We start from the raw sequence: 26,580 nt of genomic DNA on the forward strand, positions 1-26,580 counted from the left end.
GGCAATGAGCCAGATGGTGCAAAGGGTGGGGGTAATCAGGGAAGGCTTCCTGAGGCGGTGACCCACTAGGGCCGAGGTATAAAGGGAGAATAGAAGCTAGTAAGCTAGAAAAGAGGGAAGAGCATCCAAGGCAGAGCAGAATATGTGCGAAGGCCTGGTGCCTGAGGAAGGAAAGGAGGGGCCAGTGTTACTGGGCCAGGGAAAGCAAGACTGGCATTGAAGCTGTAGAGGCAAGGAATGGCCATAACGTGACAAGTCTTGTAGTCGATCCTAGGAAGCCTGGATTTTATTCATAGTGTAGAAGGATGTCGTGATAAATTTAAAGGCTTTGTATCTATCTAGGGGGATTATTTATTCCAATAGATAGTAACTGATTGCACTTCATGGGCAACCCATTGAAATCAGTGGGGGACAATTTGGTTACAATATAAATTAACATAAATATAAATATATATCCTAACACTTTAACCTACATTTCCTACATTTTGGAGAGTACCCAATTCTTTCTGAATGGACAGGCCATGGGCTTCACAAAATAATAGGACGTGCAGGGTCTTCTATTTGCCTAGAAGTACAGTTCAACGAAGCCTTCATGGCCTGTGTAGGTCTTGGTGTGGGGAGTGCTCAGCTGAGACTGGCTCCTCTCTCCACCTGATAAAAGAGCCTCTTTGTCTTGTCTTTTTTTTTTTTTTTTTTTTTTTAACAGGAAACCAAGGAATGGAGATTTCTGGTGGTGGTCCCTCATTTTCTTAAATTGCCTGAAATCTAGTCTATTACTGAACATTAACCATTTGAGTGAACTGTTAAAATCTGAAGAGTTTTAGGTTAAATAAAAAGGAAACTTTGGATCACTAGCATAAATTAAAAACCGGGGACACCCGCATCAATGGACTGCCAAATAAATACCAAGGAAAGGAAACAACACCTTTACGGTCAAGGTATGGGGCCTGCCTAAGGCTGTGAGCCTTGCTTTCTCTTATTTAGAAAGATAAAAGAGGGGTGAAAGACTTATTAGTCCCAAACCGAGACTTTCTCCTAGACTTAATCAAGATTGAAGGAGGCTGGCAAGGTGAAAAATGTCCTCCCTGTATGAATCACAACGGGATATTACCGCCCGCCCCAACCCCCCGCCATACTTCATATAAAGATAGGTGGGGATTCTGGGTGGGGGTGTGGGGGCGGGAAATGAGCAGTTTGTTCAGACTTTCTCAGCCAACAAAACTCTCCCTCCTCTACATATTAAAATCTGTCTTCACTCATTCTATCAGGTCTGGAGCAAGGGTCTGGGCCTCTATGACATCTTGGTGCCTGAACAGGGACTCTTTTCCCTCTCACCCCTGGTATTTATTATACTATCTCTGTGCTGCCCACTCAGTACTATGTAATTACACATCCTCTAGCGTTGGGTTTTGGTTTCTTGTGCAAATGGAAGATAGAGGCTTTCAAACTGATTCCTTATTTTTAAAACCACACATTATTACTCTGTTTTATTTCCTTTTACTCACGACAGTGGTGCTGACTTCTGTCTGGGTTGATTTTTATCATAAAGGACTTTGAAACATCTGATACGCACCTTCCATGCAAATAAATATTCTCTGTAACGATCCAATGTTAGGTTTTCATAAGAGAGGATAGCATCTAATTAAGAAGCAAATAACCCAAATATATTAGCGAGTGTGACTAAATAACATTTTTCACTGTGGTGTTTTTTTTTCAATCAATATTTCTTGAGAAACGGAGCAATTAAACAATTATCAGTAATAAAAACTGCTTCATATTAATAAAGATCAGAGAAGTACAAATATGAAATTCAGGCCCGGTAATTTTATGCTCCATTAACTTAAGTTCTGTCTATTGCAATGTTAAAACTTTGTTTCCAAGTGAACAGCAAGCAGCTGCCCTGCAAAGCTAGTAGATTCCGAACCCCAGTGAACCCTGAAACAAACACAGGTGTGACAAATGCATACCAATGATAATTACAGACCTTCGATACTACAAACTTGAACTTCACCAAAATAGATAATTTTTACTTAATAGCTACTCTCAGGGTTGTAATCAAACATACCTACACATGAGTGTTTTGTGAAACACAGTCTTCCCAAGAGCTAATTAATAGTTTCTTAGCAAAACAAAATTTCCAAGAGTTTACCATAAAACACTTAATGGTATTTCAGCGATATACCCTGTAACTCCTTTGTTTTACCAAGGAGTCAGCTCTCTGCTTATTTTATTCGGGTCTAAATGGAAAGTTTAAAGGGGGATTTCGTGTTCACAGCTGTTTGTAACTTTAAGCCCTCCTCCTCCACTTCTTTATTTAGTGGTCAAGGTATTCTCTTCACAGCAAATACGCATTCCTTCGTCGTTCTCTCATTCGTGCATATATCCGACGAATAAAATATTTATTGAGAGCCTGGAATTGTATTCCAGCCCAGACCCTGTTCTGTCCACTTCACACAGGCAAGAGGAGGGGACAGGATGTGAACAAGCAACGGAAACCGTGTCAAAGGGCGACAGGTGCCATGCATAAAAGGATGGGGCAGTGGCATGAAAGTAACACCCACCCCTCTGAAAAAACACTGGAGTCCTCAAGCCAGTTTTATTCGGGAATCTGAGGGATGGGAAATGGTGTCTCTACTGTCCCTGACCCACTGGGAGTTACTGGCAATACCACAGTATAGTTGGTAGCTATAGATTAGACATGCTAAAACCAAGATAGGGAGAAATAAATCACAGTGTAACTTTCTAACGATGCTTTTTCTTGCATGTTATAAATCAAACACGTGACCATGTGTCATACTGCACGCAAGCTAAGCAGGTTTAGCGGAAAAGTTTGGAACACGCTCCTCTTTTAATAGATGAGCCTAACGTTAACTTGACCTTAAAGACAGCACGCGTATGTTCAGGGTCAGTGAGTATTTACAGGCCAAGAAGAACAAAGAATATTTATTTTAAGCGGTGTATGGTACAAGGCTATTTGCTCGACAAAGAAAGGCAGCCCATAAAAAATGTCTGCAGCCTGTGCATTTTTGGCAGACAATTGCCAAAGTGTAGTAACAGCTAAATTAAAAGTGACTGTGGGGGCACCTGCCTGGGTGGCCTATTCGGTTAAGCACTGACTTCGGCTCAGCTCATGATCTCACGGTTTGTGGGTTCAAGCCCTGTGTCGGGCTCTGTGCTGACAGCTCAGAGCCTGGAGCCTGCTTCAGAGTCTGTGTCTCCCTCTCTCTCTGCTCCTCCCCTGCTTGTGTTCGGTCTCTCTCTCTCTATCTCTCTCTCTCTCTCTCTCTCTCAAAAATAAATAAAAACACTTAAAAAATTTTTTTAGAAAGTGACTTTGGACAATAAACATCTGTAAAATAGTCATCAGACTCTGTGGTTTTTGTATTACATGGAACAGACACTGGTAGCCAAGAAAACAACTTTATAAATAGTGTAGTGTCTAACGGTTAAGAACAACATATGGCACTTAGTAGGTCTCAGCAAATATGTTAAAGGTTCACACCGTTTCAATTCTACAATCTGGACTTGAATTAGTTCCACTCAAAGGGAGTGTTTTGCTTAGGTAAGCTGTGCCTTTTCCAGTGTTAACTTAGAATAAGAATGCTTTTTGACCATCACTTGACCAAAAATAAATCTAAACGAAGTCATCATTCAATTTGTATGAGAGACTGTTGGTCCCTCCAGTGGCTACAAGGCAATCCTGTGGAATGCAGCTCTGCAGACCCTATTGACAATGGCAATGAACATGTTCATAACAATAATAAGGGCCTGTTTTAATAGAACGTTCCACGCATTAAACACATTAATGACCCATGAAATAACTGTTTTATCTGTAACACATTAGGCAACATTGCTAAAACAATGTATTAATTGAAAGTCTATTTCTCTAAATGTAAGATTTTTTTAAAGTACAAAAACGGCATGGAAGTCATTTCGTAAAAACAAAAATAATTCAACTTCGAAACTGGAGCCACAACAAATGATGGCGTGAAAAAGTAAAACTTGGAAAACAAGCCTGGTAATTTTAGATGTGTTATTTTGCTATATTCCCATTTCTCTGGTCAAAAATGGCATCTGTCTATAGAGTGTGACCTCAGAGTCTTATGAATATTTCAAAAGCTTTTAATTTTCTTCTGGGCATGCGTTTCTTCCATAGGACGTTTATCTCTTTTTCTTTTTCCTTACTAGGTACAGAGACTCCCGTACTCAAATACACCTTCCTTACTTCCATCCTCTTCTGTTCCCTCACACTACGTTTGATATTACCAGAGCGACCAGAGTACCGTTTTCTATAAACATGTGGTATCACAATGAAATCCAAAGCAATATCAAACTGAAAATGTCAGTCCTCTAAACATGAAATATAATGTATGAAGAAAAAGTATGTGAATTATCAGTGTGTTTTATAAATTCTCTTTTGGGGGGCATACAAAATATCAGACCAGAGACAATTATTTTCCTGTCTGTTTCTTGGATATCAAAGAGAATTCTGAAATTCATCAAAGCTAACCTTCTGTTATGTACAACAGGCTAAGCTGAAAAGAATGTTAACAAGTTCAATTTTCATTCAATCAGCACTACTGCTCTCTGAAATGTTTCATTGCAGGAAAGAAATAAAAATAATCTATATGGTAATTATGAGGATGAATCCCCCAGTAACTTTCAGCTACATGAAAGGTCAGTTCTATTCAAGATATTTTATCAGTCCCCTGCACATACTCCTGTCCTGTCATTTTAAATCTGAACAGCATTTTATTTTCCCATTTACAGCTACCTGCAGAATTAAGTACTTAAGCCAAATAAGAAAAAAAAAAAAAAAAAAAAGAAATGTTGAACGCTGGCAAAGGCTATAATAGCACAGAGATAAATCGTTCAGCTGCTCTCTCTCAAGCCTCTAGGGCTGCAGATTTTTCTTCTCCTGGTGCACTGTGGGTATTCAAAACTTGTTCAACATGATTTCATTTCATTTCAGGCACTGCCTGAGAAAACTAAATTACAGAATCAATCATACAGAAGGTCAGAGTGAGACTTCATTACAAGTATTGCATGCTTGCATGAATATCTTTCATTTATGACTGACCCAATATGTCACAATAGCTGTCTAGTAAAAATAATCCACTTTCTGAAATTGATGTACTACTGATGTCAATGCTACTCAGCAGGCTGGGCAGATTATAGAGAGGTGTTAAAAAAAAAAAAAAAAAACCAGCCAACCCTTTGGAGCGCACGTTGTAGATTTTTAGAATTGCAATCTTTTGTAGATTAAAATAATTTCCAGATGATCATCTGAACTGACAATAATGCTTAGAGGTAAAGATTTTTCTAACCAAAATATACTGCTGGCTTTGACTTGCCGACCACATCCTGTTTGAAAATATACACATCCGCCACAAGCAAATCAAGGTTGTTCTTTGAACTCACAAACGCATCGACATTCAATTTTTCAACAATTTGCTTCTGACTACGAGGGCATTATTTGCATATTTTGAAATGTGAATGCTTATCATTGGGCTCTTTTTAATCCCTCCTTTTTGTTCCTGCTTTCTGTTTTTAAATATGATGGCATAAATTTAAGGAAGATAAACACGTCGTGCTTGTTGCCAACAAAAATGCAGCTAATCAGTAATGTGACAAAACTGTCAGTCTTTCTAAAGGAAAACCAATGAAGCTCTGAAGAAAAGCTGGTTCGATACAACACAAACAAGCTGGCTTTTCTTCTTCTATGAGAGTCTTAATTCACCACGGCAAACCTTAACAGACAGCCATATTCATTTGGATAATAAAACTTCTTACTTGCATAAGGTATGAAATATCCACTGCACACTGGGAAGCCGAATGCATGATGTATAAAGTATTATTTATTATTTTTCTGGTGACCTTCCGAAGGGAAATCTCTGAGGAGGTGCTGTGGAGTATTATGATGTAGCCAGCCAACTCGGTACCCGGAGGGAGATATAGAAGAACCTTGACATAGCCTATTTTTAACCATGCCTCTGGCGATTCTGAATTCAAGTTTATAGGTGAATATGTCAGGTAGTACATAGAACAAAGCCAACGACACATTGTATTCATCATAATTCTGTCCAAGTACATTTTATTTTTTCCAACATTTGTGATTTAAAATCCCATGACATTTCTTCAAGGTGAAATTCTACTAGAATTTTCAACAAGATTAGTTTGTTTCAAGCCAAAATAAATATCACTCAGGTTCAGCGAAACTTCAGAAAGGCACCAACAAATGTGATGAGGCCCATGTAAATACCATGACAACAGCATGCACTTAGCTAAAGTACTTATACCCTTAAAAATCAATGAAATAATTCAAATGCTTTAGTGATTAGCAATACATTACAAAAGAAGCATTAAAAATTGAGTCCTCTCTCCCAAGGCCAGTCCGTGAAAGCATTGTTCTTTAAGTGTATGTGAATATCATAATTATTTTATGATTCCATCTTTAGTTCTTTCCAATATAGTAAATTCAATTGACCATGAAATGAAATTTCATAGTCAAAATGCCTCCTTTACACTTTTTTATAGCAGCAATAACAGTTTTATAGCTTTAAGGCGAGGTAATTCATCAGATGTTTAATTCAAAGGCAGATTCTTATATTATTAATAAATATTTACCAATTTAATAAAATACACATTTTAGCACGCATGATATGGTCTTTTAACCATTTCTGCAACTTCAATCGGCCTTGCTGAGCATCTATGAATAATGGTGAGCCCTGGTAAACTCCCTTGGTGACTAAACACCCTTTTTTATTTTTATGACTTTCCAGGCACCGCACTGCAAGCCTGACTGTAGAGGAACAGAGGACAAGAACCCTCCATTCCAGTGTCAAAGGGACAAGAACGTAAGGAAGTCCACAGGAAACAATTATTTGTGAGGGTGAGGAACATTTATGAATACTTAATGACCACTTTCCTGACTGCTTGCTGCTTCTTTTCTGACAAAAAAGGAAAACTAAAAACCTGATGTTCAGCTCAAACACAAGAGATCACAAGCAAAAGAAAATTATGTTGCATCAATCCTATTTGGGAAAGCAATCTTACATTTCAGAGAGCACGCTGAATCTTTACACCGCTAATCTACTACATACTTTGCAATCATCTGTTGTTATCTGGGGAATTAACAATGAAACCAATAAACATCATTGGCGTGGTCCTAATGTGCAGAGAAATATGTAAACAAGCAATAGGATTTGTTTTTTGTTATACCAACACATCTGTTTCATTTTATCAGGGTTAAAAAAAAAAAAGCCCTATAAACTATTAATCTTGTTTTAAAATGTCTGCTTAGTACCTCACCTAGATCGACACAAATGTATTATACACTATGAGGGGGAAAAAAAAAAAATCCCAGCAGAAGAGTTTAAAATACTTAAGCAGATTTACTCTGGTGATTGCTGACTATAATTGCACACTAAGAAAAATGGAACCAAAATTATTGCATTAGTGATCTTGGCTCTCTGGAGTGCCTTATTCCGTGTTTATGACAATAAATAACACAATTAGGTATATTTCACACAATAACTCACTCTATATTTTCCTCTGCTGGTTATAAGAAATTATTCTTCTTCCCTTTCTCCGTATCACAGTTTGAGATTTCATTTGAGGTAGGAACAGAACATGTACCATAATAAACATCATGTCACAATCCAACAAATGCAAAAGACCTCGGCACCAGATAAGGGCCTCCATTTCTCAAATCTCTCCTGGGCAAACTTCTAACTCGAGGACATCTCTGTGGTAAACCAAAGCCAAGGGAAGATTGGCTAATTCCAAGCCAACGAATCAGACTTGTTGAAAATCATTTCAAATCGGAAGGATCTTGCTGGGTCATCCTCCTTTAAGTGATCATGAACCAACCCATAACCCTCTTGTCCCTGCACTGAAATGGCACTAGGAAGAACAATCCTCACGTCCATCAGTAGGTAGGCGGAGCACGTTTCAGAACATAGACTCCTGGTCTTTACCATGAGAAGTGCAATGATTAAAAAAAAAAACACTTTCAAGCAATAAATGTAGTGCCTACCATATGCAACCCACTGCTATGAAGCACGCCATCTTGTTCCACGAGATTTCTTGAGATTGTTATGGAAGGAAGATCCAGGCTTTGAGGGGGAAACTGGGGTGTGAATTCACTTCCCTGGGAAGGCAACGGATCGCTGAGGCCTTGAAAGGGTAGAAGAACATCGGGCATGCCCAGGGCAGGGTCTGATTCTGGAGGAGGCGTGATAGGGGGGATTTCAAACTCCTCATCCCCGAGGCTTGGCGTATGGAATGTCTGCTAAAAGGAAACAAAACACAGACATCTTCACATTCTATTCCTATATCTTATTTCTCCTTGGAGGGAAGAAGAAAGATTTTGCATGAAAACACGGCATAGCTAGGCCAAATATTTATTTCTCAAATGAAAACATCTTAAACACAGATTTCCATATATAAAGTTTTGCTGATCATTCTGATTAAAGATTTAAGTCTCATTATCATATGGTTTTAATGGAGTATCAGTATTAACAGTTTTTTAATGCGTACTTAATTAGCAACATCTGTCTTTGTTGTTAGTTGGAGCATCAGAGACATTAGATTTGGCTATATAACAAATTGCCACTTTATTGATATGTTAGCGAAACAGCTCAAACCGCTTACATTATCCACATGCTTCATAAAATGCTGACGATTTTGTGGTGCACACACACAACATTAATCCAGGAGTGAACATTACACATGTTTACTTTCTGCCACAACATATAAAACAAGTAATATGAAATTGGTGGTTTGCTTTTTAAAGTTCCTTATGGGTATATTCCCAAGTGCCGAGAACGCTTCTATGGAAATTGTTACAGTTCAGAATACAAAATTTTACATAAGGATTATCAGAGCATATATTAAAAGGTCCCAGTGCTTTTATTTTAAATAAAATAAAAAGGAGAGTTAAAATAATAAGGGGGAGTTATTCGCTTTTATGATGATTTTACTGTGTACCTATCAGAACATTTTTAGGAGTCTTCAAGTCTGGAAGACTATCTATAGAATGAGCACAGAGATACACTGATATACATGTACTAACTGTACTGGCTCATTTACTTAAGCAAGTGTTATCTCTCAAGACCTAAGTAAATAAGGACCTTAGATCCTTAAAGACAGTGTTTTAAAACAGGGCCTTTTGATGTAAATGAGGGCTTCCATGTTCTATTACACCAACCACCTTTCTTAAAATAGAACTTAGATTGGTGGGGGGGGGGGGTGGGGGGCAGTAGTCAAGGTCTAGGATATTCTTTTGGGTAGGGTGAAGGGGTCAGATATTCTTTCTAGCTCAGAGGATCAAAGTTATAGTTCAGTATTAGTACCATTTTTTGAAGAATTAACCGGTGCAAGTTAATTTGGATCTGCTGTAATCGGTTAAGAGAACTAATTAAGAATGGAAAACCATCATTCTTCGAACTATCAATGATGATACATAATAACCACTTGAGAGAAAATAGAAACAAACTGAAGGAAAAAAAAAACCATTCTGTGCATATAGAACCTGTCCACCGTTAATTGTATCTCACCAGAAATAAAGAGGTCACAAGCTATGGGAGTCTATGGTGGGACAGGTGAACATCTTGAGGTTCTCAGCAGATTCGATATATGCAAAAACATTATAGCACAAAAACATGTCTGAAAGCTAGAATGAAGTATTAGATTCTCTGACATATTTATTCTAATACTGACCCCCCAAAGGACGTCAATTTCTTACTGTGGTACCCCGAGTTCCCAAACACAAAGGGATGGATTGGCCACAAACGTGGTTGGCTAATGAACGTAACCCTATGGCTGCATTTGCCGTTATTTTGGCACTAATGTGGTCTAGTAACAGATGCAACTGTAATTTGTGACTCATTTGCTACCCCATTACTGCTTAATGAAATCTAACATATCACATTAACAATACGGATAAACACTCATTCTTGATATGTGGCATTTGGCTGTTTTCATTACCACTGTAATTAACACTTGAAATATTATTTCAATAAATATTTAAAGTACTTTAAAAATGGTCAGGGTAATCATGACACAGACAGAAAACATAAAGCAAATGTGTGAATTTCCAACTCAGAGAATCCCAGTCCCTGTGGCGTTATCTACAGGGCAATATCTATGTGAAGGGAATTGGTTTCAGGCACAATTTCGACTTCACAGCATTCAAACCTAAAGTCTTCCTGAATTAGTTTGCACTCATTAAAATGTTAAAAAACCAAATAAATTTACTTTTAACGCAATGATCGGGAAATTAGGCACATGCTGTAATGTGGCGCATTAACATTTACTTGGGCTTTATTTTTTGTTCAAGATGTACAGTGAAATCATGGCGTAAGATTAGCTCTTAAAAACTCTAACATAAAGCACGTCTTATGCTAGGCGGTCAAAATTAAGGAGGCTTTCACTTTTATTTTCGTTAAGGAACAGAGAGGTGTCTTACGAATAATGTGTCCCTATGGTATAATTTTTTCAAAAACAAATTAATTTTAAGTTAGAATTGAGTATATTGCTGTAGCATAACCTAATAAAGTGACATTATAATAAATCACCAAGAAAATGCTAAAATGTTAAACCACTTTTAAAAGAGAGGTAAAATTAAGCATTCCTTAGAGAAAAGAGTGACCCCAAACACCGGATAAATCTGCGATTATAAAAATAACCACGTATGGCACCAGTACCAACAAAAAAGACACTGACTTTTGTGACTCAGCCATCTGACCGCTATCAGGTTAGTCGTTCCGAGTCTATAGTGATTACTTTTTACGGATACTGACTTTTCAGTGTTTACCTTGAACATGTTAAAATAGTATGTACATGGTTAAATACCATCTGTACTGAAATGTTCAAAACATTTGTTCCTTTTGATAAAAATGCAAATCTGGAGAACTGTTGTATCAACATATAACAGCCAATGTCTGACACGGTGAATTATCACAGCTGGAATTAAATTGTCTCTGAACAGCTGCTGGCAGTAGAGCTTTCATCAATGTTTGATTCAAATGTAGGGAAAAAATCCTACAGAATGAAACATCATGTTGTCCTTACAGATGGGGTTTGTGTTCATTATCACAAACAACACAGCAGCCAGTGCCAGACAATATCCCTTATGTAGGCGGTCTTCTTGGTTAGACAGATGATGGCCACTGCAGAAATGATTAATCTAGGAATACCCTTAATCCTCGCTTCCCCCTTTTCTCTAATAATTTTGCAAACTTCATTTCTTTCATACCACTTGCCTCCCTGTACCAAGATCATTTACAAAGTCATTATGATTTCCATCCTCTGGGGTCAAGCTAGTTCGGTTTCCTATATGTGAACGTACTTGGAAAATGAAGACTTTTTATTACGGGGACCACAAGAGGGAATGTTCCATTTGGACCAATTTCACCTGCTTGTTCTTGTTCTAGCATCTTAGATCTCACCGTTTGCCACTTGTGAGGAAACCGTTTTCTTGATCTAATCAAGATGGAGGTTTTTCTGGAAGGGCAGGCCAATGAGCTCAGACAGCAGCCCTAGGTCAGTAAGTAGGGAATGCAGTAAAAACAGCAACAAGAAGATGTCTTTTTTTTTTTTTTTCCCATTTGTACCAGTAAAGCTGTAGACAAACCCAGAGCCATCATCCAGTCTTCCCTGCTATGACCAAGTCCTGGAGCATGCCCTTTCACTCCTTCCATCTCTCTGTATTGATTGAACACCTACTATGTGCCAGGTACTGTAATGGTCTACGGGGATCTAACAAGAAAACGAAACACTCCCTTCACATCACTCCCACTGAAGACCCCAGAAACTATAATACTATATTCCCCCACACCATTTCCCAAACCATGGCAACTTAATGAAATTATCCCCAGAGCTTTGTGGAATTGAAATACTTTCTATTAAAAGTCTCTTCCACCCCCTAGTTTTCAAAATAACCACTTATTTGCTTAGATGCCAATTTGGAGAGACAGATTTTATGTGCTGTCTTACATATTTACTTTTGTTGGCATGTACATTTCTTTTCATCAAGAGATGTGTGTGAATTGCTAACGTTCCTAACAGCCTCCGGATAAGTGACAGTCTTGTCAGGTCATTTTCTTTTCCAAAAGGTTTTTCTCCTCCAAAGTCGTTACCTTGCACCACATAAGAGAGATAAATTTGATACTCTGCTTTTCCCTTCCAGCCTTTTAAATGATCCAAATAACACACGAAACGTGAACGGACGCATGAAGACAGATACCTACCTCACTGGCTGCAAAGAAAGCACTGTTTGCCTCAGCCATGTTCATGTAGTTATTGTTGTTTCCAAACTGAAAGAAAACAGATTGTTTTACGTTAATATGCAGACAGATCAAGAATCCCGGTGGTGTGCTTAAAACTCAGATGGGATTTGTAAAGAATGCTAGTGTCATGAATTAAAAGAGTAGTTTCACTCGGACCAAATGCGAACTGTGACAGGTTTTGTGCTACATGTAGTCCGGCTGCTTCCCTCAGAAAATAAAGCACAGAGTCAAGCTAACTTGAGAATTCTAGAAAACGGGGTTGTTTCTCATCAAGACTAACAGCGAAGGGAGACAATGACGAACTTTTGGCCGCCCGGTCACTAGTGGGTGTTGTTTACTGAACTGGCATTTGTGAGAGAGGAGAAGGAAAAGTTTCCAAGAAAATCACCTTGACACATTTTTACAGCATGTTGAGATTTCATAGCTCACTTTTCAAGAACAGATGTCACAAGTGTGAGTAGGTTAAAATGTGAATTAAGGGGAATAGAATCCAATTCCCAGGACTCAAATTCTATTTTCTGGCGAATGGGGTGTGGCATGAATATAAAGAAATAATAAGACGAAAGAATATTTTTCAAATCTCCAAACAGAGTTGAAAACGATATCTGTATCCATCAGAGCTGTTGAAAACAGTGATATTTAATCTCTCAATGTAACATTAAGTGCAAAGAGGTTTAAAATATAAACGGAATCCTATGAACACAGCAATTTTTATTTAATTCCCTAACACAATAGCCCATTCATACCATCACAAATAAGACTGTATCAGCATTTCAGACATAAGCTCTTTACTGCTAGAGACCTGTTATCAAAATGTAAAACTTGGATTTTGCCAGAAATGTATTTTCAGGTTCAGATGGTATAAGGAGGCGCGTTTTGTTGCTTTAAACATTCTGTTATCAGTCTGGCAATATGGAAAGGCTCTGTGAGCATAATTATCTGGGGCTATATTATTTTCACGATTTTATGAAGTGGTAAAAGAATGCCCTTCTTTTTGTAACGTGTACTGTTTCTTTCCTTCAGTGCATCAAGTAACATAAAGGTTTGGTCTGCAAAGGGTGAAATGTATACATCTATTCTCTCATGTAAATAGAGCTAGTCAATTATTTAAACTAAGAGGCGGGGAGCCTGGGTGGCTCAATCAGTTAAGTGTCTGACTCCTGATCTCAGCTCAGAGCATGATCTCACAGTTTGTGAGTTCGAGCCCCGCGTGGGGCTCTATGTTGACAGTGCAGAGCCTGCTTGGGATTCTGGCTTTCCTTCTCTCTGCTCCTTCCCTGCTCTTTCTCTCAAAATAAATAGACCTTACAAAAAATTTAAAAATTAAGTAAAAGGCATAACTTCCCCAAGGAGAGAGGGAGAGAGAGAGAAAATACAGACACACAGATAGATAAATGTAGAGAATAAATATAGACACATAGATATGGAAGATCCACATAATTCTCCTCGTAGTAAACCCACCAACACTTATTTCTAGGGGGCTCTCGGCCCCTGACTCTGAACCTGTAGGATTCATGCACAGAAGCCCAACTGACATGCTACACTTTATCATGTCAGGGATCCAAGCACTAAGCAGGATTTACACAGAAGGCTCTAATGGTTCCAGAGTGCTGTTGTGGTCTCCGGAAGCAAAATCCCACCCTGTAAAACGACTCCTAAATACATACTCACACAATGAGCTTCAGGTTCATTTGGATAAACATCTTTATAAGGATTTCTGAAAGATGTATTTGTTAGCACTTAAGAGAGACCTTTACCTAGTTTCTCTGAAGGCACGGGATATCCAAAACGTGTGGGGATGGTTTCACCAACAGATACTCACGTCCAAACCCATCAAGGTGTATATACATTAAATAGGTACCGCTTGTGGTATGCCCATCATATCTCAATAAAACGGTTTTAAAATAATTTTAAAATGAAAAAAGGTACCTACGTGGGCGGGTGCGCACGCACCTGCGCCTCCCGCCCACATACACAGACACATTTCCCCCCATTTTCCGACGATATTAAATGCATGCAAGCAAAAGCGCAGGTTTCCTTCTGGGAATTTTTGATGAATTAATGATCCTAGAATTAAATCTCGGGGCCTCCGTTCGGACTATTCTTTTTGGATGTTTATGAGGACTTCGGTCACCGTGTGCCTTCCAGGCACTCATTCTATGCCTCCCGCAAGCGGCCCAAAGCCTGCCACCCAGCTTTAACGTTATTTAAATGTACGTGTTGTTGGGGAATTAGAAATCCATTTAAGGAAAGCAGCTCATTATCAGAGAGTATTTTTTTAAGATTAAACTCACTTATTACCTAATAGCACCTAAAACAACAAAGAAAAATAAAATGGCTATTAAACTAAGGGCCTAAACAATTCAAAAAACAAATTAAGCTTAGAGTAAAATAAGAACTGGGTTAGAAATCCTCTTCTGAACAGTTAGTATGCGAATGTAATTACTGAAGAAACTACAGCTAATCAGCTGTGAATTGTATCCATTAATTAGTATTTGCCCTGGAGAAATGAGAAAAATCAGTAACGACGCTGGCACCGCGGTGTGCTGACGAGCCACACGACGGCCGCGCTGCGTTTAGTCAAGCAGGTGGCTCCAGTGGTCCACGTAATTTGAAAAGCTCTCACCTGAAGTACTGAGCTGGAATTACAAAGCACTCCTTGCATATCTTTTGTATCTATAGCAGGCCTTAATTAATGGCTTTTAATTTGGAAACACTTGGCCATGGGGCGGGAACAGTTATAAATCATTTCAAATAGAAGCAAGGGTTGCTGTTCCACTGGGGGTAACAGATCTCCCCTACAAATATGGCCTCAAATACTGACTTGTGCAGGGAAGGGTCTTTCTCTTGCACAGGTGGCTGGGTCCCTGCTTGAGCGTGGTAGGGTGGCTGGATACAATACAGGCTGTCCAGTTAAATTTGGCTTTCAAATACACGACTTTCAAAGTGTAAGTATGTCCCATGCACAATTTGGGATATACTTATACTAAAAAAAAGTATTCTCTATCTGTGATTCAACTACACCCCCTATTGTGTATTTTTACTTGCTAAATTTGGCCACCCTACAGCATCGTTAAATTGATCAGGATGACAGGAATGCCACTTTCCATTTGATTTACCTTATCTGGTAACACTAGCTTAATTTAATTTGCTTTATTTTAAAATGTGACCTATGAATCCTGCTTTACTCATTTGGTGTAAGAACAGATCTGATTCTGAGAGAAAAAGTGATCCTTTGGGGGCAGATCTCTAATATAATGACCTCAGAACAATTAGCTTTAACTGAATTGTGTACAATTAAATTTACTTTACGTTCTAAGAGACAGTGACATCGGTAAACAGAATATATTACAAAAAAATCCCTAGGTCCATGAGGCAAAGGGCCTTCACTGTGTTTCACTGCTGTCTCCCCACAAACTGGCACCAGTGCCAGGCATATTAGAAGCACTCCAACACTTGCCGAAGAGAGAGGGAGGGGGAGAAAGGTTGACCACATTCTAATTACCCTGAGAGGCCTTCTACATACACTATTTCATTTAACTCTCCCAAGCAGGACTAAATGGAATTTATTTTCCCAAGAACAAGTTAGAAAAAAGGAAGTTATCCCTATTTTATAGATAAATAGACTGAGGCTTCAAGGGGTCCATGCCCCAAATCATAGAGGTAAATACTGGAGTCTGGTACCCCTCTTAACATTTCAATAGGCACAGAACCTTGAATATTTCACCCAGTGATGAATTCAAGGTTAGAACTTGGTTTTTATCCTCTCACTCAAGGCTACAGTCTCCCAGGAGGTGTTTCCAGGTACCTAAGTCTAGCAGAATGCTCCTTAAGAAAAGAGTTGCAGGGGCGCCTGGGTGGCTCAGTCGGTTAAGCCTCTGACTCCAGCTCAGGTCATGATCTCACAGTTCGTGGGTTCGAGCCCTGTGTCGGGCTCTGTGCTGACAGCTTGGAGCCTGGAACCTGCTTTGGATTCTGTGTCTCCCTCTCTCTCTGCCCCTCCCCTGCTTGTGTTCTGTCTCTCAAAAATAAATAAACATTAAAAAAAATTTTTTTTAAAGAAAAGAGTTGCAGAGTTGCAAAGCCCATAAGTTTGAGAAAGGCTGCAGACTACTGCCCCTCTTTTATGAGTCCCTGTGCCCACTACACCAGGCAAACGTTCCGAGAAGTCCTGCAGCTCATTCATTCACAGCAAACACTTATTTATGCGCCTACTGTGTGCAAGGCACTGCGTTAGGCTCTGGCAACAAAACGGTGAGAAAGATGACAAAGTTCTTACCTGGACGCAGCTCACAGTTTTCTTTGAGTGGGAGATACCAAACCTCCCCTTTCCCCCCATATTTGCCATGGGACACCTCTTTTGGTTTTCCCCACAACAGTCTGCAGGAACACTTTGGGAAACCTTGTTCCAAACCCCTTATTGACAATATTCTTTTACTTTTCCCAAATACTTCTTACAAAAAGCTAACATCCTCATTTTGCACCATGGTAAAGTTTACACCTTTTATGAATCACCTAAATAAGAATTTCTAAATTACTCATTCTGGACTTGCGTAATTTGGCCGACTTCCAAGTTTTCTAGGTGGTAGCTCTCCACTGATGTTCCTTTGAAGATCCCCCAGTTCAGCCACATTAAGATTATTTACCGTGATTTCAGGAGTCAAAGCAAAATATTTCAAATCAACTGAAGGAACGTCAGGTGAAACAGAGTTACCTATGACGGAGAGCACGTAAAAACATTCCTTAATGCTTCTTTCTTAAGAAACAGGCCAATTCCAAGTGTTTCAAAGAGCTTACACGTTGGGGGAATGGTCACTGCGAGGCAGGGGCATTTATGAAGTACACTGGTGATGATCGGTCCTTTCCACTTTGATAGGCTCTAATAGATGTGATCCCCAAAGATATCATCCCCAAAGATATAATTATAAAGCAGGACGGAATTACTCTGCACGTCGAACTTCTGTATCTTAATAATTTCACAAAAGCACATCTTCATTGTACCTGGAGGTAGATTTGCTTTTGCGCCTTGATGAATAATTATAGCTTCGGCAAATACAATTTGTGAAGGACATCAATTAAAAAGGAGCATTGCAGGATTTCTAAAAAAATTTATTAAAGACCATCGTGTTCATGGCCTGTCTACCCGTGTGAAGTGCCAAAGTAAATTAATGGAGATTGTTAATTCTCGCTTGTCCAGCAAAAGGCTTGGAAGAGAAAGTACAGCAGCCCAGACAAAACCCGTCTGTAATCACAAGACGGATACTTCGGCTTGATCAGTCCACACAACATGATTTTCACTAAAATTATTTTGACACCCATGTGAAGAATTGTGTAGGCTTCTAATAAAGCTGCATTAACTACAGGGCATCAAACAGCTAAATGGCACCAATTTAATCCTTAAAAAAAAAGATAATCCTTCGAATTCTCTTTTCTTTGTTCCCATTAGATTTGTTAGCAGACACCATCCAATTTGATGCCTCAGTAAGGACATCTGTCAAGTTGCTTACACAGATGAACTGCGCCATCACGGACCAAGTGCGCCAAAGTACGGTCACATGATGAGAAGGCAGTGCCTCAAAGTTCGCACACTCTCAAAGGCTCTGTTCGCTACCCCGTGGAAAAGAACTTACCAAAGACAATCGAGGTTTAACCATCTCCGGCAGTGGGAATCTGTTTCGAGATATAGAGCCCCAAAGAGTGAACACAAGCCAGATATGGCAAGGGACAATAAATACTGGAGATTATCAGGGGTGGATCTGGCACACCACATCGTGAACGAACAGCGACGTAGTGAATACAGACAGTCCATACCAAAGGCTACGGGTTCAACAGCAGTCTGGAAACAGAAACTGCAAACAATGGACTAAGATGTATAATTAGCAGGAGAGTACACACACACACACACACACACACACACACACACACAAGTCCGCTAATTATGTATACACAAAGAGAGGATTATGTTCACATATATGTATAATTATACACACACATATATAAATTCACATATATATATTAATAGGTTCAAATATAAAGCAAGATTTTTGCAAGAAAATAAACTTTCAAAAATATTATTTGCCTTTCCATATGCTAACAACTCCTAGATAATTACCTCCTGAGCACCAGACTCACATACCCAACTGCCTACATTTGCATGTGGATGTCAACAGGCATCCCAATCACATGCACAAAACTGAATTCCTCATCTTCTCCCCAAACCTGCTCCACCCACTGCCTTCCCCATCTCCTTTGATGGGGAGATGACTCAGTTCCAGTGACTCAGGCCAAAAATCATCTTTGAATCCACTCTTTCTCCTTCCGCCATCAAATCACCAGAGATTCTGTTGGCTCCTCTTTCCAGTTACACACACAACTGACCGCTGGTCACTCCCTCCACCGGATTCACCCAGGCTCAAGCCACCCATCCCCTCCTGGGGTCAATGCTCCCCCCTCCTGGCAAGTCTCGCTGGTCCTACCACAATGTCCACCAGTCTATTCTCAGCACAGAACCAAAGAGAGACCTTGAAAACCTAAGTTAGGTCATACCCCAACTCTGCGTAGAACTTTCCAATGGCTTCCTGTTCCCTCGGAGAAGAAGCCAAGACCTCAAAATGGCACCCCATTTCTTCTCTGACCCTTGGCCAATGTTCTCCCCCTTGCTTCTCCTCCTCTAACCCTGCTGGCTTCCCTGTTGTTGCTCCAATACCCCAGACACATTCCTACCCCAGGGCCTTTGTACTGGCTCTTTCCTTGCAATGTTCTCAAGGCTCTTGCTCACTTCCTTCTCTCTCTCTCTTTTTAAAATGTTTATTTATTTTGAGAGAGAGAGAGAGAGTGCGAGCGCACACACGAGCTCCCTAGCATGTGAGCAGGGGAGGGGCAGAGAGAGACAGAAGGCGAGAGAGGATCCCAAGCAGGCTCCTTGCTGCCCACGCAGAGCCCAAGGCAGAGCCCAACACGGGGCTCAAAATTTCAAACCCTGAGATCATGACCTGAGCCAAAATCAAGTCGGACTCTCAAATGACTGAACCACTGAGCCTCACTTCCCTCTTGAGTCTTTTCTCAAAGGTCATCTTCTGACTACCCTCTAAGATTTCTTTGCAGCCCTCTTTCTCCTCCAGCACTTTCTAGTCCCCTTCCCTGCCTTGATTGTTCTCATAATGCTTTTCAGCGTAACATATTTACTGTCTTCTCCACCCCCCCCCCACCTAGAATGTAAATTTAATGAGGATAAGTACGTGTTGTCTACTGTTTACGCTGATGTCCCAGTGCCAAGGAGAGTTTGATAAATAGTAAGTGTTCAACAAATCTGTGTTGAATGCATGAGCAAATAAATTAATTTCTAGATGTGAAATGCTGGTACGCAGAACTGTTCTCCAAGCCAAGCAGGGCACCAGATAAGCACTTGAAATTCAAGCAAAAAAGGAGAAACCAAGCATCCATCACCAAATGTTCCTGCACAAACCACACCTATTGGAAAGAAGGGGTGAAGGGAAGAATTATATATTCTAATAAAATTAATATTTCAAATGTTAGAGATATTTAGCTTGAAAAAAAAAAAAGCTTCGTTCTAGAAAGTGCACTAGTCCTTTTATCAAAAAGACACAGAGGCCTGGGTGGGTGAGGTTGGAGTGTTAAGGGTGGGTGCCTTGGTGTTTGAAAATGCACTGCAGTGGACAAGGCTGATTCTGGCCTGCAGGCAAAAAGCCCGGAGAAGGGAAAGCCAATAATCTAACATCAAGGGACCAAGAATCTGAGTATTAAATCTGACAGTTGATTTTTTTTTTTCTAATTTAAAATATTCTGTTTTTAAGAAATTTTTGCTTCAAAGGTTAGGTCAGAGTTTCTCAAAGTGCAGTGCTAGGGACTACCAATTAACCAGATGCCTGTTTAAAAAAATGCAGATTACCTAATTCCCCAGAGTTTACTGTATCAGAATCTCTAGCCGGTGGGGGCCTAAAATTCTGCATTTTTTTAACCAGCTTCTCAGGAATTCTAGAACGCACTAATATTTGAAAACTACTAGCCTAGTTCATCTTGGACTAATGTAGAAAAGAAAATTTTTTTTAAATAAAGCTTTCCATACATCTGAAAATGATCTTATTGAAATGCTGATGTAGCACAAGCTGTTTTGTTTAAAGCAATAAATGCTTGGCTCAATTATTTCCAATCTCTTCTTACCTTCCTCACTTATGGGAAAATGTAAACACCCATGAGGGGACCATCAGCCCCCCTCCCACCCTCATGAGCAGAAGGAAAGACAGAAATGTCCTAAGTTGGACCAAGGAGGGAATAAAGGTTCTAGACTTCTAGAATACAGGTTTTAGATTTCTCAACAAGTTCCAGGGACCCACACAAGGAAAAAACAATGCCACAACATACGGACTCTACTCAAACATGGAGGCCTTTGGATTTTCATGATCTGGATGCATCTGAGTCTGTAAATTGCATAACCATCTGGACTAGTTAGAGGTGGCAAGGAAAAAAAAAAAAAAACACAACACCCTCTCAAACCCAACTGCACTTGTTTAATATCAGAAAAACAAATAGAAGCAGAGGAGAAGACACTAAGCTTCCCAAATCAAGTTTTCTTTTTCACAAAAATGGAGCAATCCTCGAGACTAGCCCAGCAAGCAAGCATCACCAATAGTGAGAGGATGGGAAAAGAAAGACCCAACAGGTCTTAAGCACACAACCAACGAAAAGAAGCCAGTGGTAATGCACCTGCTGTTAAGTGGCCACATGTTTTGTGTAATTCTCTCCGCTCTCCCCTTTCTCCCAAAAGCCTTACTGACACTGAACCTAGCATCTACTGGATACCAACTAGTAGGATGTGTTTGGGGAACATATCTAACTTTTCAAAGATGTCAAGAAGTAAGAGATCCGACTGTTGCTTTTAAGGGATGACCACCCAGTTAGGGTGATGGGGCAAAAACATCTCTCAGCCTAAGGGCTAAGTCCGGGAGTGACGCTGACCAATGATACGTACTTTCAGAAGAGGAACAAAAGGGAATGGCCACCCTGAGGAACAAGTCTGGAACCACAGAAGGGGGCAGGAGGAGGGGACGTCCCGTGCAGAGAGAAGGGAGTGCACGAAGCTGCAAAGTGTGCACAGGCTGCGTTCAAAGAAGCAGAGCAGAGACCAGTCTGGTTGCAGGGAGGCACCAGGCATTGAGAGAAGGGGAGGTAAGCTAGGGGAGATGGTCGGTAGCCAGGCTCTGCAGAGCCCTGAGGGCCAGTCTAAGCATTTTGAAATGTACTACATCGGAAGGTCTGTGAAGGATTTTGTTGGAGGGAAGAAGCAGAGAGAGATGCAAAACCCACACCTGAGCACATGGAGAGTCCGAGGTGGACAGGTCAGTTCTGGGAAAAACTGGAAGCAAGACCGATTAAGAACACGTCAAGGTTGGCATGGGGTTGCAGGTGTCCAGACTGGGCAGAAGGAGGAGCGGATACAGAGAACGCTTCATCTCGAGTCAAACTAACCGGCTCTGAACTCCAATCCTGCCACACTAGCTGCGGGATGGTAGACAAGTTGCCTAACTTTGTCTTAAGGGCCCGTTCAAACCCCAGCTGATCCCCTTGCTGGCCATGTTAACTGTGCACAAGCTACTGAGCCTCTGTGCGCTTAAGTCCCTCCCCCTCCCCCCGCCCCAATCTACGATATGGGAATAAGAACAGCATTTTGCCTCATCCTGGGGGTTTCGAGGACTAAATAGCGTTGTACCTAAGAAGCCACCTTTTCTATCTGTACTAATGGCTACGTAACATCTCAATGATTCTTTCAGAAACCAAAGCAGACCACGCGTTATCTGTTTTACAGACTGTTGTGGCTTATATTGGCAGAGGGAGAGAGTTTTACTACTCGAAGAACTCCAGTGACTTCTCAATGTTATTTCGAGTAAAATCCAAGTTCCCACATGATCTGGCTGCTCATTGCTTTTCCAAACTCCCTCCTCAGAGGGCCGCTCCTGCCCACTAAGCCCCAAGCACACTGCCCTGACTACTCCTCACTCTCTGGGCCTCTGCCCCTGCCATCCTCCTGACCCCGACTGCTCTCCCCTCTCTCCTTACTCTATGCAGGTTTCTGCTTAATGTCTGGCTCCATGCCGTTTCCTCTGACCCTGGGAGAGTCGGTGGCCTGCCATATGTAGGTGCTCGGTAAATATTTGTTGAATGGGGGAGGGAAGGGATGAGCCAGAGCGATCCAAGTGCAAATCCCAGCTCTATCACACTTGCGAGCTGCTTCGTGTTACCACTCTGAGTTTCTGTTCTTCATTTCTAAGGATGAAAGAATAGAGCTCTGTCGGGGCTGGGCTGTGTGAGGAGGGAGAGCAAACGGTCTTGCATGGAAGAGGCACTTGGTAAATGTCAGGAATTGAGAGTGAGGAGCCTCACTCTCAAAAGGTAGGAATTTTGACAGGTGCTACAGTATGGATATATGCAAAGCACTCCCCATGAAACGTCAGAGGAAGATTTCAAAGAAAAGGAGCCATTCAAGTGGGGTCTTGAGGGGTGTGCAGGAGAGGAGCTTGCCTGTGAGACAAGAGCATTCTGGCAGAGAAAACTACTTGGGCAAAGCCCTGTCATAAAAGTGGGCCTGGCTGACCAGGACACTGGGCTACAAGCCTTCTTGGCAGAGGACAGAGGGAGGGTTGAAACGGGAGCCAGGGCCAGCAAGTACAGACTATACTTTGGAGAGGTTTACAGACGACACTCTGGAGAAGTTTAGCTCCAACATGCTGTATGGATAAAAGGAGACTCACGACATGTTTGTAGGTGGAGGAGAGAGAAAACACAAAAGTGAAGGAAGATCAGCCAACAATAAGCAGAAGAGAAGATTCAGAGCATAATTTCCAGAAAGTACGAATAACGTCTATTCTGTGTGGTTTCTGCTGTTTTCGGCAAACTGTGGGCATCTTTTATACAGTGACAGCAACTTGTAAAACAGATGTACTTGGTCTGCTTTGGTGTCTTGAAAATCACTGAAATGATAGCTAATAGTTATTGGTCTGGATGGAAAAAGGCGGCTATGTTCTTTGATGTCAGTGTTAGAACCGGAAAGAACCCTTCCCCGTCCCCAAAAGTTTTGACGTTCGTGTGCAGATTTCCATCACCAGTGGTACATCCCTTGGGTGTAGAAAGGGTTGGGTCTCCTGATAAATTCTAATATTCCTGGGAGGAAGAACAACTTAGCTCTCATCTGTCAGGGGCACTTCAGTGGGAATTTGTTTATAGTAGGTAGATCCATGGAGACGCACAGTAGGTATCATCTGCAAGGGTGGTCAGAAAATAACACCTTGGAAAAGTGCTCCTCGGCGCCACCTTGCCCACCTCCGGCTGCACGGGGTTCGCCTCCAAGCTCCAAGGCAGTCTGTGTGTCACGCAGCATGGCGCTAAAGTGACCTACTTCCCAGTCCATCTCCCTCAAGGGCAGAGGCTATAAAAGCCTCACTGGCCACCGCGGCACCATATCCTGGCACACAGTAGGTACTCAACTGCTAAGACAGTGCCCCAGGATCAGGCTCAGGGGTACTTCCAACTGGCAGCTTCAGCGTGGTTTGGAAAACGTGTAACTGAGCTATTTCTTTTTCTGTGCACGTGATTCAGTCCACATTGCATTCGGGCGAACCCCGAATGGTTATGGACCCCCAAAGTACTGCACAGCCTAAAAAAAAACAGAAATGGGAAGTCATAGAAGATAAAATCGGGGAGTTATTTTCCTCATACTTCCAGATTCTGTAGCATGCTGCAACCAAATGACTAAGGACCTCAGAGACTTTCCACTGAAAACAAACTTTAAGGTCTCTAATGATGTGACCTATTTATACCGAATACCCTTAGTAAGTCTCCTGGGCTTCCCTTCTTACACAACTATATGAAATTTCAAATGTAAAGGTGGCCAAATATCCTGCAGGATTTTTAAGTGAAAATGTTTTAAACAATCACAGCATTTCCTGAGATCAATAACTAAATTCTCCTAACCAGGGGTAAAATTCACGATGCTCTGTAATTTCAATCAGTCCCTCCAATTATGATTTGTTATGAATTCCTTCAAATCATCGACGGCTTCCCATTATCGGTCTTCCATTCCTTGGTCTGTAAAGTATAAAATGTAGTGCTCTTCAACTATATCATGTCCAGGTGCCTAAGTCAAATAGCTAATACAGAGAGGCCGATAAAGCTACAGATGTAGATGTGCAGGTAAAGCATCGAGATATACAGACCACGGATTCTCAGCCATGGGCAATTTTGCCCCCCCAGGGACATTTGATGATGTCTGGAGAGACTTTTTAATGTCCCGACTAGGGGATGCTTCTGGCATCTAGTGGGTAAAAGCCAGAGATGTTGCTAAACATCCAACAGTACACAGAGCAACGCCCCCAATAAAGAATTATCCTGTCCAAAATGTCAATAGTACCAAGACTGAGAAACCCTGATATAGATCAATCCATACATTAAGCATAAACAAAAGATATTTGAAGTGTTTTAAAAATAAATACTACAGGATTACTGCTTCTGCGCTATCCAAACACAATCAGTGTTCTTTCTTCAAGTGGGCATTATGCTGACTTTGGATAGACCTACTTATAAGATTATTGACTGCAACCAAGGATTATCTTAAATGTGTTTCAAATATGTATCAAATAGTTGGTTGTCAGCTAGGAAGCTTTCCATTTACATAAATGCTCAGTTGCTTTTTTTTTCTTTTTCCTGCCACAAATAAATGGAGAAATAGAAATAGTGTAACACGTTATTCTAAGGCTAACATTTAAAAAAAGAGCAACAAACCTCTAATAAATTCTTCCTGAAGAATTGTGACTTAATGTGTTTATTTTCCAGTCTCGATCATACTTGATAGACCGAATACTTCAAGGACGTCACTCAAAAACCACCAGTGATAAGACGATCCCAAACATATATAAAATACAATCATTTAAATCCAACAGGATTAATGTCTACGAATTCACATCCGTCACTTCTAAAAGTTTAAGAGCAAGCCTCAGATACTCGATAAGGATGATAACATAAGAAACCACCAGCACTGTTCTGGCGATTGAAACATGTCAGGCCTAGTGTTTTACAGCACAGTGGCAGGGAACTTTTGCTCACGCTGCAAGAATATCTTGATTACGTACATCTTTCTGTGCTTTTATGATTGCCTGAATTCTGTAGGGACAACTTTTTACCAGATGGGTGATCATACGGCTTTCATTAGTTGTCTCTATGTTACCAGTTATGTTTGTTTTTTAATCTAAAATCTTGTACTGGGAAGGGGCTCACACAAGACCCTAAATCCCACTTCTGATAAGGTCTGGGGCAAGAGAAAGCAAAATTACATTCCTCCCCACCAGCTCTTCCAAAATCTGTAATTTCAGATTTCGTAACATGTTTACTTTAAAAAAGAGAGGTTCCCCCCACCCCAGACTTGTATTTTAATTACTTTTGGTTAGGAGGCTAATGATTTCTTAAACATAACCATAAAATAAAATCCCTTCAAAGGAGGGGCCATTGGCTTTCATCTTGAAGACAAAAAATGGAATTCAGTCAAGATGTCAATGTTAATCTGGTGTACAGTTCAAAGTTATTTTAGCATTTTACATAAAATAACCATGAATTCAAGTATTCCTATATAAAAGAGGCATTTTATTCTGGGAATCCCAAAAAGTCGTTGTATACTAATACATTCAAGATTACCTTAACATTTCCTTGCATGAATTTAAAAAGATGTGATTATACAGCAATGTGTAAGCAGCTCTTCTCAAATCATATATCAAATTTTACCCACTTCAGCAGAAGTCCAATCCTGTTCCAGAGGAGTAACTCAACTATATGAAGGAAAACTGTATCGAGTTGTAAAGGCAAAAGTGACCAAAAAGGAGATAAAGCAGATGCAAAAATCTTAAAACAATCGTAAAAGGATATTAGTGGGGCTGCGTTTTAAGCTAAAGACAGTACATGAATACTATCTAAATACTGACCAACCCTCTCAATATGCCACAGTTACAAATGCAGCCTATCTGGGGAGGACATTTTTGCTTAGGGACTTTTTTTTTACAAAAGGACAAAGTGCTTAGCTTTAAAATAAAATGTTAGCACCATTTTACAAGGACTTCTACAAAGTGCACACATGACCAACCAATCCTGACTCCATTTATTCCTAGAAAGGGATGTGTTTTGTTGTTGTTTTTTTTTTTTCCCCATTGCTACTAGTGGAAGAATATATATGGCACAAAGGAAAAATCGCTCCACATTTCACGGCGCTGGTTAATAACTGAGGGAAAAA

At 40.4% G+C, this 26,580-nt stretch overlaps 1 protein-coding gene across 2 annotated transcripts in view; it reads right to left on the reverse strand.

The window, feature by feature from the left end:
* The window catches only part of TOX3 (TOX high mobility group box family member 3), a 105,172-nt gene that overhangs the window by 16,079 nt on the left and 62,513 nt on the right, over window positions 1-26,580 (reverse strand). The window contains exons 2-3 of one of the 2 annotated variants that reach the window (XM_042920347.1): window positions 12,255-12,320; window positions 8,039-8,290 (exon numbers count right to left, since the gene is read on the reverse strand). In XM_042920347.1, coding sequence (XP_042776281.1) covers window positions 8,039-8,290; window positions 12,255-12,320 — 318 coding nt within the window. Of the gene's footprint in view, window positions 1-8,038; window positions 8,294-12,254; window positions 12,321-26,580 lie in introns of both variants that reach the window. The other variant, XM_042920346.1, reaches the window with a different exon arrangement.

This window comes from Panthera leo, chromosome E2 (genome assembly GCF_018350215.1).
Source record: "Panthera leo isolate Ple1 chromosome E2, P.leo_Ple1_pat1.1, whole genome shotgun sequence".
NCBI classification, from domain to species: domain Eukaryota; kingdom Metazoa; phylum Chordata; class Mammalia; order Carnivora; family Felidae; genus Panthera; species Panthera leo.